General features: G+C 45.3%; 1 protein-coding gene across 1 annotated transcript; it reads left to right on the forward strand.

Moving 5' to 3' along the window:
- The first annotated feature begins 354 nt into the window (after positions 1 to 354).
- Positions 355 to 3,003, forward strand: LOC149429040 (E3 ubiquitin-protein ligase TRIM39-like). The gene has a single exon (XM_089666799.1). It carries the CDS (start codon positions 355 to 357, stop codon positions 1,903 to 1,905), a length of 1,551 nt encoding a protein of 516 aa, XP_089522925.1. The 3' UTR covers positions 1,906 to 3,003.
- The last annotated feature ends 16,530 nt before the right edge of the window (positions 3,004 to 19,533 follow it).

Here is a 19,533-nt window from a genome sequence, read left to right on the forward strand (position 1 = left end):
GTGAGCCCACAGATGTGCCCCCATTGGTAGCGGCTTCCTATGGTAGCACATTAAGAATAGGAGGAATAGGAGGAACCTGGAACATCAGTGGGGGACCCTAGAAAAGGAGGTTTTGGGGCCACTCTGTGCAATACCATTGTACAGAGCAGGTAAGTATAACGTTTAAAAAAAGAGCCTTTACAAACACTTTAGTTGTAAACCATCACAGGGCTTGTGATAATCTGGTATCAAAAGGATTTAAAGGCGTGAACTGTGAGATCAGCTCAGCCTCGCCCTGTTCCGACAAGCTGCAACTAGTAAAGTACATTTCTAGTTACAGAGATTTTCATTTTCATTTCTCTTCTTCTGTCAGCGATGGCGTCTGCTTATCTGAGAGCTGAGCTAGAATGTTCCGTCTGTCTGAAGATTTATACAGATCCTGTAATGCTGAGATGTTGGCATAACTTCTGCCGGGTCTGTATTGATCGTGTGCTGGATACACAGGAGGGGTCTGGAGGATATTCCTGTCCTGAATGCAGAGAGAAGTTTCCAGATCGGCCTTCTCTGCAGAAGAACATGAACCTACATAACATAGTGGATAATTTCCTGTCTGCTCAGCCAGATCAAAAGGAGTCCGGGGTCTTCTGTGCTCACTGTGTGGACTCTCCTGTACCTGCTGTTAGATCCTGTCTACACTGTCTGGTTTCTCTGTGCGGTAAACACCTGAGAGTCCACAAAAAGTCCCCAGAACACATCTTATCTGACCCCACCTTGTCCATGGAGAGCAGGAAATGCTCCGTCCATAAGAAGATCCTGGAGTATTACTGCACTGAGGATGATACTTGTGTCTGTGTGTCTTGTTGTATGATTGGAGGACATAAAGGACATGAGATGGAGTCACTGGATGAGGCTTTTGAGAAGAAGAAGGAGAAACTAAGGAATGTTCTGCAGAAACTTCTGACAGAGAGAAAGGAGATGGAGGAAAGTGTCCAGAGTCTGCAGGAACACAGGAGGAAAGTAGAAGAAAAAGCAGCTGGTGACACCAAGAGAGTCACTGCCCTGTTTATAGATCTCAGGAGACGTCTGGAAGACCTGGAGAAGAGAGTTCTGAAGGAAATATCAGAGCGGGCAGAGCTGGTCTCCATCTCCATCCGGGATCTGGAAAACAAGAAGGAGGAGCTGTCCAGAAAGATACGTGACATTGAGGAGATGTGTATCATGACGGATCCACTGACTGTCCTACAGAAATCAGACACAGGTGACTTGTGTGATACTGAGGATGGAGATAATGAGGACAGAGAGAGACATGAGGAACTCCTCCATGATGGAGGGGGGCTGGATGTGGTTGGTGTCCTACACATGTTACACACATTATCTGATATAATAACAGGGGTAAATGTATCCTTCTATATACAGGAGGCTGAGGACATATTACTGGATGGAAACACAGCTCACAATAATCTACATATATCAGATGACAGGAAAACTGCATCCTGGTCAGAAACACCAGAGAGATTCCAGTATTATCCTCAGGTGATGAGCAGTCAGAGTTTCTCCTCAGGGAGACATTACTGGGAAGTGGATGTCGGGGAATCAAATAGATGGAAAGTCGGGATGTGTTACCCCAGTATAGACAGGAGAGGATTGCAGTCACTGATTGGATATAATAACAAGTCCTGGGGATTGTACAGGGATGGTAATCAGTATTTGGTAATACATGAAAGAAATAGGATGCCCTTACTTGCCGATATCTCCAGTACCAGAGTCAGGATAGATCTGGATTATAAGGCCGGGCAGATCTCCTTTTATGATCTGTGTGACCCGATCCGACACCTCCACACCTTCACCACCACCTTCACTGAGCCCCTCCATGCCGGGGTATGTGTGTGGGAAGGTTGTATAAAGATATGTGGGGGTCACCAGTAGAGATCAGCTAAAATTCTCTGGGTTCAGTTGGAGCAGGATTCGGCGAACTTCAAAGCGGTTTGGATGCTTAACCCGAACCCCACTGAAAGTCATGAGAACTAAATCTGTAAAAGTCTTTTTAAAAAATTCCTATTCTTTAGGCTAATAGGTAAGGGGGTGTCAAAAAATAGTATGGGGGTGGGCACTGCCCTGGGGAGGAAATATAAAAAAAAAAGAGAAATCCATTCAGTCAAGAACAGTGATTTTTTTTAAATGCTTAATGGCAAAGAGGACATGCACCACCCCCCCCCCCCCCCCATCCTGAACCATACCATTCAACACGGGGGGTGATTTTTCTTTGCAAGGTACCTTCCGGACAAACACCTTGTCCCCAAATTAATTATTTTATTTATTAAAGGGCCTTTTCCCCACAACCCTGGCCAGAGTTTGTGGGGGTCTGCTGATGGGGGCTTCTTAAAATCTGGAAGCCCTCTTTGATAATAAGACAGACTCCAGATACTACTTCTATATTCCATTCCTGAATGAGTAAGGGGTACTCCTACTCATTCACAAAAAAATAAAAAATGGTGATGGTGATGGTATTGGTTTATTGTCCAGCCTAAGCGTAGAGGAAATTGTGACTCCGTCATGGGAGAAGTATGAGGGCTGCCATTGCAGGTCTTCTTCTAATAGTTGCCTGGCTGTGTCACCAACCTGGGACAAACATTCTGAAAATAAGAATTGGAAAAATTGATTTTCTTATCTCTATAATTGTCCCAGATTAAAAAAAAAAATGGGTACTGAAGCCAAAGCACCAGCTTGGCAACCAGGGAACTAGCCATTCTCAAAGGGAAAGCTTAGCAGTGGCAGCCCTGTGATTTTCTCATTACAGGTGCTCTTTAAATATAATAAATGTCATTCATTACCTGACATGATTATACCTGCCAGGTCTGTCTGGATTCCAAAGACAGGAATTTAGAGGTTTGTCCCTGGGAATGTTGCTTTTACTATTATTATGTACAGATTTTTTTTTCTTAATTAGTGACAATTTTAGCAATTGTGGCAGTTGTTATTTCTCATTTTCCTGTTTCTTTTAATGTTTTTCTATAAAATGTATATCAAATAATGGGGAGTGGGGGGTCGTTTTCAAAAAAGCTTTGAGGGTAAAATAAACGAAAAAAAAATCCTTTAACCCCTTGTCACCTTCATCCCTTTAGGGGTTGGTGATCATGTGATCACTGTGATTCGCTGTCACAATAGCCATATTATTATTATTATTATTATACAGTATTTATAAAGCGCCGATAGTTCGCTCAGCGCTGTACATTACAGAGGGGGACAGAACATGTGACAGAACAATACCAATACAATGCAAAACATGAGGGGATCGAGGGCCCTGTGGCCAGGAGCTCATACTGCCAGAATTGCATTGTAAGTTTGGCCATACCGTAAAATTGTAAGCAGTGCTATTGAACAGTATACTATTAACAGACATAGTTACATAGTCTGGCTGAAAAAAGACAAAAGTCCATCAAATTCAACCAAAAAAAAAACTTATAAACCTACATCCAAAGTTGATCCAGAGGAAGGCAAAAAACCCAGCAAAGCACAATCTAATTTGCAGGGGAAAAAAATCCTTCCTGATCCCCCAAGAGGCAATCGGATATTCCCTGGATCAACTTTACCTACAAATGATATATCCCCCTTATATATTATATATGGAGATCATATCCCCCCTTATGTATTATACATGGTGATCATATCCCCCTTATGTATTATACATGGAGATCATATCCCCCCCTTATGTATTATACATGAAGATCATATCCCCCCTTATGTATTATACATGGAGATCATATCCCCCCTTATGTATTATACATGGAGATCATATCCCCCCCTTATGTATTATACATGGTGACCATATCCCCCCTTATGTATTATACATGGTGATCATATCCCCCCTTATGTATTATACATGGAGATCATATCCCCCCTTATGTATTATACATGGAGATCATATCCCCCCTTATGTATTATACATGGAGATCCTATCCCCCTTATGTATTATACATGGTGATCATATCCCCCCTTATGTATTATACATGGAGATCATATCCCCCCTTATGTATTATACATGGAGATCATATCCCCCCTTATGTATTATACATGGTGATCATATCCCCCCTTATGTATTATACATGGAGATCATATCCCCCCCTTATGTATTGTACATGGAGATCATATCCCCCTTATGTATTATACATGGAGATCATATCCCCCTTATGTATTATACATGGAGATCATATCCCCCCTTATGTATTATACATGGAGATCATATCCCCCCTTATGTATTATACATGGAGATCATATCCCCCCTTATGTATTGTACATGGAGATCATATCCCCCCCCCCCTTATGTATTATACATGGAGATCATATCCCCCCTTATGTATTGTACATGGAGATCATATCCCCCCCCCCTTATGTATTATACATGGAGATCGTATCCCCCCTTATGTATTATACATGGAGATCATATCCCCCCTTATGTATTATACATGGAGATCATATCCCCCCTTATGTATTATACATGGAGATCATATCCCCCCCTTATGTATTATACATGGAGATCATATCCCCCCCTTATGTATTATACATGGAGATCATATCCCCCCTTATGTATTATACATGGTGATCATATCCCCCCTTATGTATTATACATGGAGATCATATCCCCCCTTATGTATTATACATGGAGATCATATCCCCCCTTATGTATTGTACATGGAGATCATATCCCCCCTTATGTATTGTACATGGAGATCATATCCCCCTTATGTATTGTACATGGAGATCATATCCCCCCTTATGTATTATACATGGAGATCATATCCCCCCCTTATGTATTATACATGGAGATCATATCCCCCCCTTATGTATTATACATGGAGATCATATCCCCCCTTATGTATTATATATGGAGATCATATCCCCCCTTATGTATTATACATGGAGATCATATCCCCCCTTATGTATTATACATGGAGAGGATTTTGCTCACTATAGTAACCACAGCTTGCCATTATTAATCTTGTGGTCTACCACATCCTCAAAGACAAAGTACTCTGGCAGCACATATTTAGAGGATTTGAGCTTTTTGTTGTACAAGTAGCTTGACGTCCCTCCCCAGACTTATTCATTTTAGATATAATTTATTTATTTTTTTAACCCCTTGATGCCAACAATATGCAAATATGTGGCCTCTCGGTGGCTGGGCCTTGATGCCGAGTGGCCACATATTTGCATACCATTTTAAAACACATATGTGCTGATTGCCCATGCCTTGCTCGCTCACAGCACATATGTCGGTGTTCCATGGAAAGGTCCCAATCTCCCCTTGCGATTGGACCTTTCCTGATCTTGTGACCGCTGTGACAGCGAATCATGGTGGTCAAATGACCCTAAAACCCCGCCCCGCATCTGAAACCCCTTAAAGGGCCGGAAGGAGCCAGCGTGAAGAGGTTCATTATTCATTGGGTAATCTTAGCAGTAGACCTGTGCTTTTTTCATTGTGTGGTTCTAAGACTGCTTTGACCAGTGGAATAAATGAGTGCCCTAAAATGTATAAATAAAGCCCCCATGTAAAGTTTAGTAAAATTTGAACAATGGCAAAGGAGTCTGATGGTAGAGTTTGTCAGCTCCTTTTTTCATAGTACCAAACTGAGGCCCATCCCTTTACACTCGAATCTTGCAATATATGGTTCAGTATGGCCGGAGAAATGTTTCTATCAGCAAGAACACAATGAAATGCAAAGACATCAACAAAGAGCATCAACTCAGACACAGGTGTGTTTTAAAAAATCCAGTGGCAGGAGAGTTCCTGAAATTCCGGCCAGAGTTTGTGGGAGTCTGCTGATGGGGGCTTATTAAAATCTGGAAGCCCTCTTTGATAATAAGACAGACTCCAGATACTACTCCTATATTCCATTCCTGAATGAGTAAGGGGTACTCCTTCTCATTCACAAAAAAATTAAAAATGGTGATGGTGATGGTATTGGTGTATTGTCCAGCCTAAGCGTTGAGGAAATTGTGACTCCGTCATGGGAGAAGTATGAGGGCTGACATTACAGGTTGTCACGGTGTGGGAGCCTGCCAATTATTAATCCCCTTATTAATGCCTTGTATCACATGCCCTCAGTGTCCTGCTCTGTAGTGTTCCAATTGTCCCCTGTGTCACTAGGCCAAATGGCCATATCAAATTACTCTGGACCCCCACCCTCCTGGCCAGCTGGCTGGGAGCTCTCTGCAGACCTCCAAATCTGCTTTTCATCTATGCAGACAGCATCCCTGCCCCCCCAGGATGTCCCTGTCACCAGCCTGATTCTCCCTGGGGTCTAGTGTTCCCTTCCCCCTCCCAGTTGCCAAGGCGACCGGGGAGCGTCCTGCAGCAGTTTAAGAGGTGGATGCTGGGAGCTCCTATTCATTCTGTTGTGTAGTGTGCAAGGGATCTCAAGCTCCGGCGAGACCCTTGTGAATAGACTCTGCAAGCCTACCCCAGCCTCACAGAGACCCCACAGGAGGGAAGAGACAACCAGAGAAAGCTTGCCTGCGATTGCGAGAGACCCCACAGAAGGGGGAGAGACTACCACAGCCCGTCTGCCAGAGCCAGAGGCCACCCGCCTGACCCGGACTCCACAGGTACCTGCGTTCTGCTTCTACCCCTGGGAGACCAGGCACCCTGTTGGATCCGTGAGTACCTGCTTCCCCACTGTGTTACCTGAGCTGTTGCCGTGGTGACTCCTCGCACCCCTCTCCTGTGTCGGACTACCCCTGTTACAGGGACACCCCCTTGGCTCTCCTAGTGGACTATAAGTGGGTGGGGCCCCCTCATTACCCTTTAGTGGCAAATCCACCCTCTCTGACACCCAACGTATTGAAGGACTGCCGTCTGTTTGTCTCAATAAAGCTTTGTGCGTCTGCCATCCACTCTGTCCTGCCTTTCCTCCGTCACACAGGTCTTCTTCTAATAGTTGCCTGGCTGTGTCACCAACCTGGGACAAACATTCTGTAAATAGGAATTGGCAGGAGAATTCCTGAAATTCTAAAATAGACCGGAAATCAGAGGCACAAGGCAGGTATTTGCCGATAAAAACTTTAGCCTAACATTTGAGACGAAGTAGCAAAATAAATGAGCAGAAGTATGACAGCATGTGAGCAAATAGAACAGACATTAGGAAAAACTAGGCAAATGTTCTCCGGCAATAAAAAAGTTACGTAAGATACAGTTGCAAATAAAAAACACAAATAGGAAGAGAATAGAAGGGTGTTTTCCAGCATTAAAAATTCTGGAGCATTATTTTTGTATTTTTTTAAAATTGTAAAATTCTCATTTACAAAAAAAAAATAAATATAGAGTAAAGTCTAGGATACAGTAGGGTTAGACATAGGTGGTCAGGGTTGAGGCTGACCAGGGGGGTACGTGAGCAACTTGATTAAGACACAAAGTGGGGAGAGACCAGGAAGGTGGTTTCCAGGAATACAAATTAAAAACTAACATCAGGAAAAAAAATGACCCGTGGCAGCTTGAATAGGACCCAAATCAATAAAGCCAGGGTACGGAATTCCAGAAAATGTTTTTGCGTAACAACAGATACACAGTTGCAAACATTGACTGGCAACAGGACAGAATATAAACAGCAAATTTGTTGTAAAAACAGGCCAGCATTAGGCAAAGACGTGTCAAGTGATTTCCAGCTAAAACAATTAGAGGATAACATTAAAGATACAGTTGAAAAAAAAATGACCAGTGGCAGGACAGTGTATGAGAGGCCTATAGACCGCCGGAATAGTCCACCACTTCAGAAATGCTAGACAGGAGTGTTCCCATAAACGTCCTACCGTTGGAAATGTTTTTTTCCAATTGTATTTTAGATGCTACACTCTCATGGAAGAGACTTGAGAGTGTAGCATCTGAGATAGTATCATTATTACTACCCCTTACCCCCTTGACCCTGTCCCCACGCAACTCTTCTGGTCACCCTCCTCCTCCATCCTATGCTCCCTCACCCACATCTTCAATCTCTCCCTCTCCACTGGCGCATTCCCCTCCTTCCAAAGCACACGCACATCACCCCCATACTCAAAAAACCCTCCCTGGACCCCACCGACCTGAACAACCTGGCTCCCGATTGCCAAACGCATTAAATTCAAACTACTAACACAGACATACAAAGCCATTCATCACGCTGCCCCAAACTACCTCACCGACCTGATACCCAAATACCACCCAACCCGTACTCTTCCGTACTCCTCACAAGACCTCTTACTTTCTAGCTCCCTGGTCTCCACCTCCCACGCCCGACTGCAGGACTTCTCCAGGACTTCCCCCATCCTCTGGAACTCACTAACCCAATCCATCAGACTGTCACCTACCCTCCTCACCTTTATTCACACCCTGAAAACCCATCTCTTCAGGAGAGCCTACCCCGCCCTCTCCTAACAGCCGATCTCCTCCACTCCTCCTACCACTCCAACCCCCACAGCCACTTCCTCCTGTACCACTATCCCCTCCCTCCTAGATTGTAAGCTCCAAAGAGCAGGGCCCTCGAACCCCTCGTGTATTGTATTGTTACTGTATTGTCTCATGTTCTGTCCCCCTTTGTAATGTACAGCGCTGAGCAAACCCTTTGTTGCTATATAAATACTGTATAATAATAATAACAATACAGGATTTATTTTTATTATTGTTATTATTATACAGTATTTATAAAGCGCCAATAGTTCGCTCAGCGCTGTACATTACAGAGGGGGACAGAACATGTGACAGAACAATACCAATACAATGCAAAACATGAGGGGATCGAGGGCCCTGATCCTTGGAGCTTACAATCTAGGAGGGAGGGGATAGTGGTACAGGAGGAGATAGCTGTGGGGGATGGAGTGGTAGGAAGAGTGGAGGAGGTTGGCAAGTTAGCAGGGGGTGGGGTAGGCTTCCCTGAAAAGGTGGGTTTTCAGGGTGCGCCTAAAGGAGAGGCGAGTAGGTGATAATCTGATGGGTTGGAGCAGGGAGTTCCAGAGGATGGGTGACACCCTGGAGAAGTCCTGGAGGCGGGCATGGGAGGAGGAGACCAGGGAACTAGAGAGAAGGAGGTCTTGTGAGGAGCGGAGTGTGCGTGTTGGGTGGTACTTGGATATTAGGTCAGTGATGTAGTTCGGGGCAGTATGGTGGACGGCTTTGTACGTCAGTGTTAGGATTTTGAATTTGATCCGTTGCGCAATCGGAAGCCAGTGGAGGGATTGGCAGAGGGGGGTGGAGGCCAGTGGAGGGATTGGCAGAGGGGGGTGGAGGCCATTGGAGGGATTGGCAGAGGGGGGTGGAGGCCAGTGGAGGGATTGGCAGAGGGGGGTGGAGGCCAGTGGAGGGATTGGCAGAGGGGGGTGGCAGAAACGGAGCGGTTGGAAAGGTGAATGAGTCTGGCAGCCGTATTCAGGATCGTCTGAAGTGGGGATAGCCTGTGGTGAGGCAGGCCAGTGAGGAGGGAGTTTCAGTAATCGAGTCGTGATACGATGAGGGAGTGGATGAGCTGTTTAGTGGTTTCTGGGGTTAGATTTATGGTGCCAACAGTTTGCTCAGCGCTGTACAATAAACCGGGAGACAATACAGCAACAATACAGTTCAATACAAGAGGGATAGGAGGGCCCTGCTCCTTGTAGTTTACAATCTAAGAGATACAATTGCGAAAAAAAAAAATGTCAATGGTAGGACTTTACATGGGCACATCAATAGTTTGCAGATTTTGAGACATAGAGCTGGTGTTTTTTTTTTTCCTGCAAGAAGAACTAGAGCTTAGTAACTGCAATTCTAAAAACGAGTTTCCAGCAACAAGACAGTACATGGGCAGCTTAGCAGCCAACCTCTGCATTTCCCAGAAAGGGAAACTATATATTGTAAGAGTCGCTACTATTCCTGCTGATCCCGGATGTAAGAGAACAGACTAAATTGGCAAGTAAACAATGAAACAGATTAATAAAAATAAAAATTAAAACAATAGAGACACAGGGAGCTCCTAGGTGGAGGAGCCCAGAATTTGGCTTGAATGTTTCCTGGATAGGCTGGAGTTTACTCAGCATCTTCCCATACGGATACTCAGCACCTTCCCATACAGATACTCAGCATCTTCCCATACAGATACTCAGCACCTTCCCATACGGATACTCAGCACCTTCCCATACGGATACTCAGCATCTTCCCATACGGATACTCAGCATCTTCCCATACGGATACTCAGCATCTTCCCATACGGATACTCAGCATCTTCCCATACAGATACTCAGCATCTTCCCATACAGATACTCAGCATCTTCCCATACAGATACTCAGCACCTTCCCATACAGATACTCAGCACCTTCCCATACAGATACTCAGCACCTTCCCATACGGATACTCAGCACCTTCCCATACGGATACTCAGCATCTTCCCATACAGATACTCAGCACCTTCCCATATACAAACACCATCAACAACACCAAAGTATTATATGGTGTAAACACCCCATATAGTATTCAGTCAGCTGGTCCATATAAATAATTGCTGAAATGTGAAATTCCTCCTGCATATTAATAGACACAATAGAACACAAGCAGCGGGAAATATCTGGAATTGGAAGGAACTGTGACATGAAATATACAAGTAAGATGATAATAATACAAGATACAGCATGTTCCTAATTCATCCTAATGCTCATAGTCTGGAAATTGAATTGGCCTTCTGACCTGAGCTCACTCTTCTCTGCTAACCAATCTCTGATAGAATCCTGAAGACTTGTGTGCAGATTGGGAAGGACACCCATCATCTCAAAAGCCATCAAAAGAATCCCTCAGACCTGGAGACTGCAAGCCTAGTGTCAGGAAGGTACTAGCCATAGTACAGCCGAAGCCTCTAGACTTCAGGTGTCAGACACAAGGCCCACGGGCTGAATACGGCCCTCCAGGCCATTTCATGTGGCCCTTGTACCTCTCCTGCAGGTACCTCCTTGTCTCTGCCCCCACCTTGTCTCAGTAGTTAGCAGCAGAGAGGAAAATAGAACTCCTCTGACAAATCCTGCACCTCTCAGTGTATGTCCAGCACCCCTCATCTCTGGTCTCAGCATTCAGCAGACTCTGGTAACTGACTCCGCTCCTCCTCTGGTCCTCCACCAGACCCTGCACTTTCTGCTTTCCAGCTCAAAGGGGGTGCACGGTGATTTTAGGGAAGGTGTGGGATTCTTGACATCTGATGTAATGGGGGAGTGGGGAGCTCTGGACATCTAGTGTTAGAGATACAAACGGCCCTTTGAGGGCAACCATAATGCTGATACGGCTTATGATGAAATGAAGTTTGACACCCCTGATCTAGACAAACACAATTATGTAGGTGCTCATCTTTCTCTGCATAACAGTACGCAGTTGCGTTTGTGAATGCGTTTTGGTGCACCCGCGGCTGCTCACCACTAATTTTGGCTCCAATGGGACTATTTAAACTGCACTTCTATTAGCCCGTGCTGTCTGATGTACAACTCGTATCTGTGTTCCTGCATCCGATCCTGTACTGACTTCTGTTATCAACCCGGCTTACTCTGACCTTGCTTGAATGCTACCTGCTCTAACCTTGGCCTACATCTGGATTTGCTCTGTGGTCTGCCCATCTGCCTGATTCTGTGTTGCTGCCCTTTATTTTACCATTGTAATGGAACCGGACCCCGACTGCGCTAGGGTATTTCCTTTAGACTCCCGCTTCCCTGTCCAAACACAGATCCACGGACACCACCGCTGACCATACAAGAGAAAACAGCACCAGACTCGTCTTAAAACAGGAAGTGGATTGCTTTATTTTAACACAGATACAAGATTCAGTTATGTTCAAAATAATAGCAGTGTGTTGAAAAAAGTGACTAAAGCTGAAAATCCTTCTAATAGCTTTTATTTCCATCCACACAGATGCATTGGGAACACGACACATTCTATTCCAAATCACAACATGAAGAAAAATACATCAAATTTGTGTTGTTCCTCTAAAAACATGAAGAAAAGTGAATATTAGACGGTTCAAAAAAATGGCCGTGTTTGTATTCTTCTTTACAAACTCCAACATTCACTATATAAACTGAGAAATGTTTGAAGATTTTGCTTTCCTTTGAATGACTTCATGAATATTTGGTTGGAGTCGCACTGTTTCTGAGAACTGCTGTACATCTGTGTTGCATGGAGTCCCCCAACTTCTGGCCCCTGTGATCAGGTATTCCAGCCCAGGATGATTGGACCACATTCCACAGTTCTTCTCTATTTCTTGGTTTTGCCTCAGAAACGGCATTTTTGATGTCACCCCACAAGTTTTCTATTGGATGAAGATCCGGGGATTGGGCTGGCCACTCCATAACGTCCATCTTGTTGGTCTGGAACCAAGATGTTGCACGTTTACTGGTGTGTTTGGGGTCGTTGTCTTGTTGGAACACCCATTTCAAGGGCATTTCCTCTTCAGCATAAGGCAGCATGACCTCTTCAAGTATTCTGATGTATTCAAACTGATCCATGATCCCTGGTATGCGATAAATAGGGCCAACACCGTAGTATGAGAAACATCCCCATATCATGATGCTTGCACCACCATGCTTCACGGTCTTCACAGTGTACTGTGGCTTGAATTCAGTGTTTGGGGGTCGTCTGACAAACTGTCTCCGCCCACTAGACCCAAAAAGAACAATCTTACTTTCATCAGTCCACAAAATGTTGCCCCATTTCTCTTTAGGCCAGTCAATGTGCTCTTTGGCAGATTGTAACCTCTTCAGCACACGTCTTTTTTCCAACAGTGGGACTTTGCGGGGACTTCTTGCAGATAGCTTGGCTTCACATAGGCGTCTTCTAATTGTAACAGTCCTCACAGGGAACGTCACACCTTCTTTCATCTTCCTGGAGCTGATTGTTGGCTGAGTCCTCACAGGGAACGTCACACCTTCTTTCATCTTCCTGGAGCTGATTGTTGGCGGAGTCCGCCCCATTTTGGTTATTCTTCTCTCCATTCCAATGGTAGTTTTTCGCTTTCTTCCACGTCTTTCAGGTTTTGGTTGCCATTTTAAAGCATTTGAGATCATTTTAGCTGAGCAGCCGATCATTTTCTGCACTTCTTTATATGTTTTCCCCTTTCCAATCAACTTTTTAATCAACTTACGCTGTTCTTCTGAACAATGTCTGGAACGACCCATTTTCCTCAGAATTTCAGAGAGAAATGCACTGTAACCAGCATGTCCAACATTTGCTGCCTTCCTTCCTTAAATAAGGGCAATAATTGCTGCCTGTTCTTCAAAGAATGAATGACGTCACTAATAGAACTCCACACGGCTATTATTGTGAACACGCCCCTCAATGAGTGATTCAATGACACAGAATCAGCAGCATGCATGTCATGACTGTTGGGTCTGTTGGATTTCTATTACTCTACTACACCTGCTAGGAAATTATTTGCCATGTAGAAATATCATTTCCACCAAAAACAGTGACTGATCCGGTTAGTAATGTCTGACTGCTAGTATTTTGAACACAACTGTATATACACAGGGCGGGAAAATACAGCCAGGAACAGAAAACACATCAGCAGGCCGTCCCATCAGGAGGAAGGGCTGCCAGAAACATCCCCAACCAAGCCAGTACAAACACATTTATCCCATAATAGTTTTCTCTCAAGCAAGCCACACAATAGAACAATGGGATGCAGCACTTGGCAGTGAACAATGGACAACCACCCCCCCACCTATACATGTCTACACAATATTAGGAAAGATCACCCTGCACCCCTAACAGGCACAGGGTGACTTACACATAAGAGGGATATGGGGAGCTGAGACGGGGTCTCCCCACCTCTCCAAAGGGGGCTGTGTTGTATGGGCCCCCCTACCCAAAGTCACTCCCGTCACAACCATTCATTTATTTTTTTTTATGCAGCAGATGGAAAAATGTTCAAGTACTTGGCAGCACAGATTTTGTACCCTTTTTGGAGAGGAGGCCCCTATCTCTGGGGGACAGGGGGAGCAGATTTACCTTCATTAAATTAGTCTGTAAATGTTTGGAGATATCATATAAATATTTTACAGATTTCAGGCAGAGAATCTCGTCCTTATTAATGGGACAAAGACTCATAACAGATACAGAGTCTAGAAATATCCAGTGGGGGGTTTTAATCATGGAGGTGACCAGTGCATACTTTAGAGAGAAGAGGAAGATGTTGGTGGGGAGAACGAAGCTGAAAATGTGAGAAGGGGAGGATAGAAAGAAAAAAGAAAGAGGGCAGAGGAGTTGTGTGGGAATGGGGTCCAGGGGGCAGGAGGTGTGGAGAGCATCAAAGAAACACTTAGCATCATCTGGGATAGTGACAGGGTCATGGTTGGATGTGGTGGTGGGGATAGTATGGTGTGTAGGATGTGTAGAATGGCCTCAGCCAACGCTCCGGCCATGAATCTGACGCATTTCACCTCGACCACCATCTATGACCAAGCCCCGGTGGGTGGGCCAAAATGCATCAGAAGGTGTAGCCCTGTTGCCATTCTACACATCCTACACACTGGACTCTTTGGGCTGGGTTGAGTGGCGTCTGTCCCCCACTACATTGGAATCACTGGAATCATTCCGGGACTCCTTTTTCCACATACCGGTGGGGTGACCTTTTACTTCCCAGCTTGGAATGGCCCCACAAGCTTTTCTCTATAGATGGGGATAGTATGTTAATTGGCTGAGATGACTGGACAATGGTGACCTCATCACAAATGACATCTATCTTATTGTTGAAATGATTGCCAATATCCTGCACAGTGCATGAGATGGTGGGTGGTGGCAGTGGGAGATGGAATAGAGCAGGGGTCACTTAATGGTGGACCACGGTCCGAGAACGGCCCCAGCAGATCTCCCTTCTGGACCGCCAGCCCGCAATGACAGATCCGCTGCTGAGCAGGGTGGTCGTCATGGCAACATGACATCACATGTGCATTCCGCCCCTTTACAGCTCATTGTCTCTCCAGATCCCACTCCCTGCCTGTACACAAGCATCCTTCAGCAAGGATCCCGGCACAGCTCCTGTCTACCCACGTGGTAGGGTGGAGTCTTACAGGGGCACTCTGACTGGCACATTTTATGTTAAGGGGTACTCTGATGGATACATTTTATATTAAGGAGCACTCTGATGGATACATTTTATGTTAAAGGGCACTCTGATGGGCACATACTGTGGAAAGGGGCACTCTGATGGTGAATATGATGTAAAGGGGCACTCTGATATGGAAATGTGATGGAAAGGGGTACTTTGAGTGTAAGGGGGTACTCTGATGGGAATACCTGATGTAAAGTGGCACTGTGATGGGGATACCTGATGTAAGGAGCACTCTGATGGGCACACCTGATGTGATAGGAATACATGATGTAAAGTTGCACTCTGATGGCGACACGTGATGTGATGGGGATACCTGATGTAAAGGAGCACTCTGATGGGCACACCTGATGTAAGGGGGCACTCTGATGGGCACACCTGATGTAAGGGGGCACACTGATGGGCACACCTGATGTGATGGGGATACCTGATGTAAAGTTGCACTCTGATGGGCACACCTGATGTGATGGGGATACCTGATGTAAAGGAGCACTCTGATGGACACACCTGATGTAAAGGGGCACTCTGATGGGCACACCTGATGTAAGGGGGCACACTGATGGGCACACCTGATGTGATGGGGATACCTGATGTAAAGGAGCACTCTGCTGGACACACCTGATGTAAAGGGGCACTCTGATGGCAGCACCTGATGTAAGGGGGCACACTGATGAGCGACACCTAATGTGATGGGGATACCTGATGTAAAGGAGCACTCTGCTGGACACACCTGATGTAAAGGGGCACTCTGATGGCAGCACCTGATGTAAGGGGGCACACTGATGAGCGACACCTAATGTGATGGGGATACCTGATGTAAAGGAGCACTCTGATGGACACACCTGATGTAAAGGGGCACTCTGATGGGCACACCTGATGTAAGGGGGCACACCTGATGTGATGGGGATACCTGATGTAAAGGGGCACACTGATGGGCACACCTGATGTGATGGGGATACCTGATGTAAAGGAGCACTCTGATGGACACACCTGATGTAAAGGGGCACTCTGATGGGCACACCTGATGTAAGGGGCCACACTGATGGGCACACCTGATGTGATGGGGATACCTGATGTAAAGGGGCACTCTGATGGGAACACCTGATGTAAGGGGGCACTCTGATGGGCACACCTGATGTGATGGGGATACCTGATGTAAAGGGGCACTCTGATGGGCACACCTGATGTAAGGGGGCACACTGATGGGCACATCTGATGTGATGGGGATACCTGATGTAAAGGGGCACTCTGATGGGAACACCTGATGTAAGGGGGCACTCTGATGGGCACACCTGATGTGATGGGGATACCTGATGTAAAGGGGCACTCTGATGGGCACACCTGATGTAAGGGGGCACACTGATGGGCACATCTGATGTGATGGGGATACCTGATGTAAAGGGACACTCTGATGGGCACACCTGATGTGATGGGAATACATGATGTAAAGTTGCATTCTGAGGGTGACACCTAATGTAAGGGGGCACTCTTATGGGCACACCTGATGTAAGGGGGGCACACTGATAGGCACACCCTATTCAGACCTCGGCCAGAAGAAAGTTTTAGTGACCGGACCTCCTTGAATTTTAATTCCATACCCCTGGAGTAGAGAGTTAAAGGTAGAATAGAGTTGATGAGGACGGGATGAGAGGGTGTTTATGGGAATGATGAAGAGGAATGACATGATTAGAGGGCAGCTGTATAAAGGACGACATCTTGCAGCGACCTGATTTTACTCCACACCCACCCAAGAGCTGTTTGCTGGGGTTGTAGACGTCGGGCCTAATTGTGTGTAATGAGGGGAGCAAATGTGTCCAGGGAGGAATTACTTCTATTTTTAAACATTTATTTCTTTCATATTTCTGGGCCATTCAAGTTAAGAAACAAAACAATAAAACATGTTTTTCTCATTTCATTCATGAGTGTAAATTTAAAACAAATCCTGGAGCCTATCTGACCGTCCATCAAGAAGTTCTCAAAAAGCAAAGTGAGATATCAGCGTAACTTCATCCAGTGCAGGTGAGTTGGAACCGCTTCATCTGCAGTTTTACATTTACTAAGATCTGCTGTCAGCGACGGCGTCTGCTGATCTGAGAGTTGAGGTTTTTTTTCCCTGGAAATGTTTGCCAATAATAATATTAATTCATACAGATTTCTCTATTATAATTTGTATTCCAGAGTACGTTCCCCTTCGTGGTAATAATAATCGGTGACGGGTATTTTCTTCCTCATTTTCCTGTTTCTGTCAACGTCGGCAGTTTTCAGTTCTGGTAGTATACGTCTCTTTCATAGAGGGCAGAATTCTGGGAAATCTCTGGAAGATATATGAGGAATAATGAGGTCGTCTCACTTCCTGTTACATTGTAGAAGACATCCCTGATATACTGGACCTTCAGCTGAGACTCCTTCTTTGTTTTTGTATTGATTTGTGATTTTTTTTTAATGAATTCTCTTTTTGGAAATGTATGTTTAATTTAAAAAAAAATTATTTTAGAATTTATTGATAAGAAATAAATATGACCAGAGGGTAGTGAAGCAGTCCAGGTTTGAGAGGCGGGGGTTCCTGTTTGAAATTCAAGAGACATGATCTTTGTTTCATATCCTTTGGAAGTCTGGAGAGAGGACCTTTTAAGGGCTAATAACAAATTGTAACAAATAAAGCATGGAAGCATTACCCTGGGAGACATGTACTAATATCAAAACTACAAAACGTACAGTGGGGAGAGGGTCCTATTTAAGTTGCTTTAAAGGGTAATATGCAACAACCAAATCCCTTACACCCCTTGACATTGGCTCCCAAGGTCCCTTTAAGCGCTTCTTAATGCCAGGAGTTGGAATCTGGCTTCTCAATCATCTGATCTTTGTGATTGGCTGACACAGCGGTCACATGATCAGAAGCCCATCCCACTGGCTCCTGATCATAAGCAGTTACTGGGAGCTGTCAGTAACAACTTGGTCATTATGCTGGGATCACTCCAGTGTGCATACTCAACACAAAACAGCTGAGCGGGTAGAGGATTGGCTTTAAAGCACCCCACCATGCTGCTACATATATTGGGTTAGAGGTTGAGGGTCAAGGTTGACCAGCGGTGGCAGGACCATGTGAAAGCAGCTTAATTTGGGGGAAATAATGAGGGAGGGACAAGGCAGATGCTTTCCAGGGATATCCTAGATTGTAAGCTCTAATGAGCCGGGCCCTCTGTTTCCTCTTGTACCAAACTGTATTGTAACTGTTATGTCTGCCTTCATTTTGTAAAGCGCTGAGCAAACTGTTGGCGCCATATAAATCCTGTATAATAATAATAAAAATTAAATTGTAACATCAGAGACACAACTCCAAACAATGACCAACAACACACGATCAGAGAATACGTCATTAAAAACAGGACACTACTAGGGAAAGAGAATTCAGGGGTTTTCCTGTAATACTAACTAAAGTGTATGTAGAACCCCTCTAGTTAGCGAGGGGGAGCTACATAGGTTTTCAGATAAAGGCCATGTAGCAGCCTGGGCATGAGTCATCCAGGTCCTCTTAGGTCAGGGATGAGAGCTCTGTAGATCAGTTCCCTGATACCTCCTCCTGCTCTAGAGACTTGAGAAGTTTCTAGAAGGCAGTGGCTGGGGGTGAGGAAGGGCTGATCTGCATACTTATGGGATCCTGACCAATACCCAGGCAAGAGACTTGGTATGGGGCCAGGACAGCCCTTTAGTATGACTGAGCCTGCTCAACAGCAGGAGAGTTTGAGTGGAAGATGGAGTGAGAGGCTGGATGCAGGAGCCTGGGAGAGGGCCCTGTGGGAAGGAGCCAACGTCCAAGCAGGAGCTGGAAAAGAGGATTGCTGAAGCTCACCAGTCCACAGAGAGAGGTCCACCTGTAGAGCCAGGGAAGGTGCCAGCCCAGTAGGAGGCCTGAAGGCAGCTACAAACCCAACCAGCCTACAGGCGAGGAATGGTGAGTAATCCTACACCCCTTGGGCCAGATTTTCCTGGTGGGAAACCTGACTAGCCCCCATCTGGGACTGTGCATTTAAAGTGGCAGATTCTGGGATCCCTTGCTCTAGGAGTCCCTCAGAACATCTAGATGAGAAAATAATTAATCTGGGGTCTCTGGTGGTACATCAGGAGAGGCTGGAGAGCTCTCCAACAAGAGATCTGCTGTATAGAGACTTGTACATAGTTCCTTAGAAGTTGTCCTCAGTTACAGTTCCTTTGGGCATCCCATACACCCCTCAACCCCATCGAAGTTCAATACCCCTAATAAAAACCCTAAAAACAAGCTCAAGGACTGTCTACTGTCTCCTGTGTGCAAGATCTGAAGAAGATACGTGTTACCTGGCTGTGCAGGACTATAGGGGTACCCAAAACTCAGTGACTCCTAAGGGGGTAGTGCTAAAAACAGATATAGCTGTGAAAAAATAGACCAGCGGCAGGAAAGTACACGGGCAGCTTAAATAGGCTACGAATTTGGAGATACATGCC

Source organism: Staurois parvus, unplaced genomic scaffold, assembly GCF_062004578.1.
Source record: "Staurois parvus isolate SC_StPar_1 unplaced genomic scaffold, SC_StPar_1.0 ptg002849l, whole genome shotgun sequence".
In the NCBI taxonomy this organism is placed as follows: domain Eukaryota; kingdom Metazoa; phylum Chordata; class Amphibia; order Anura; family Ranidae; genus Staurois; species Staurois parvus.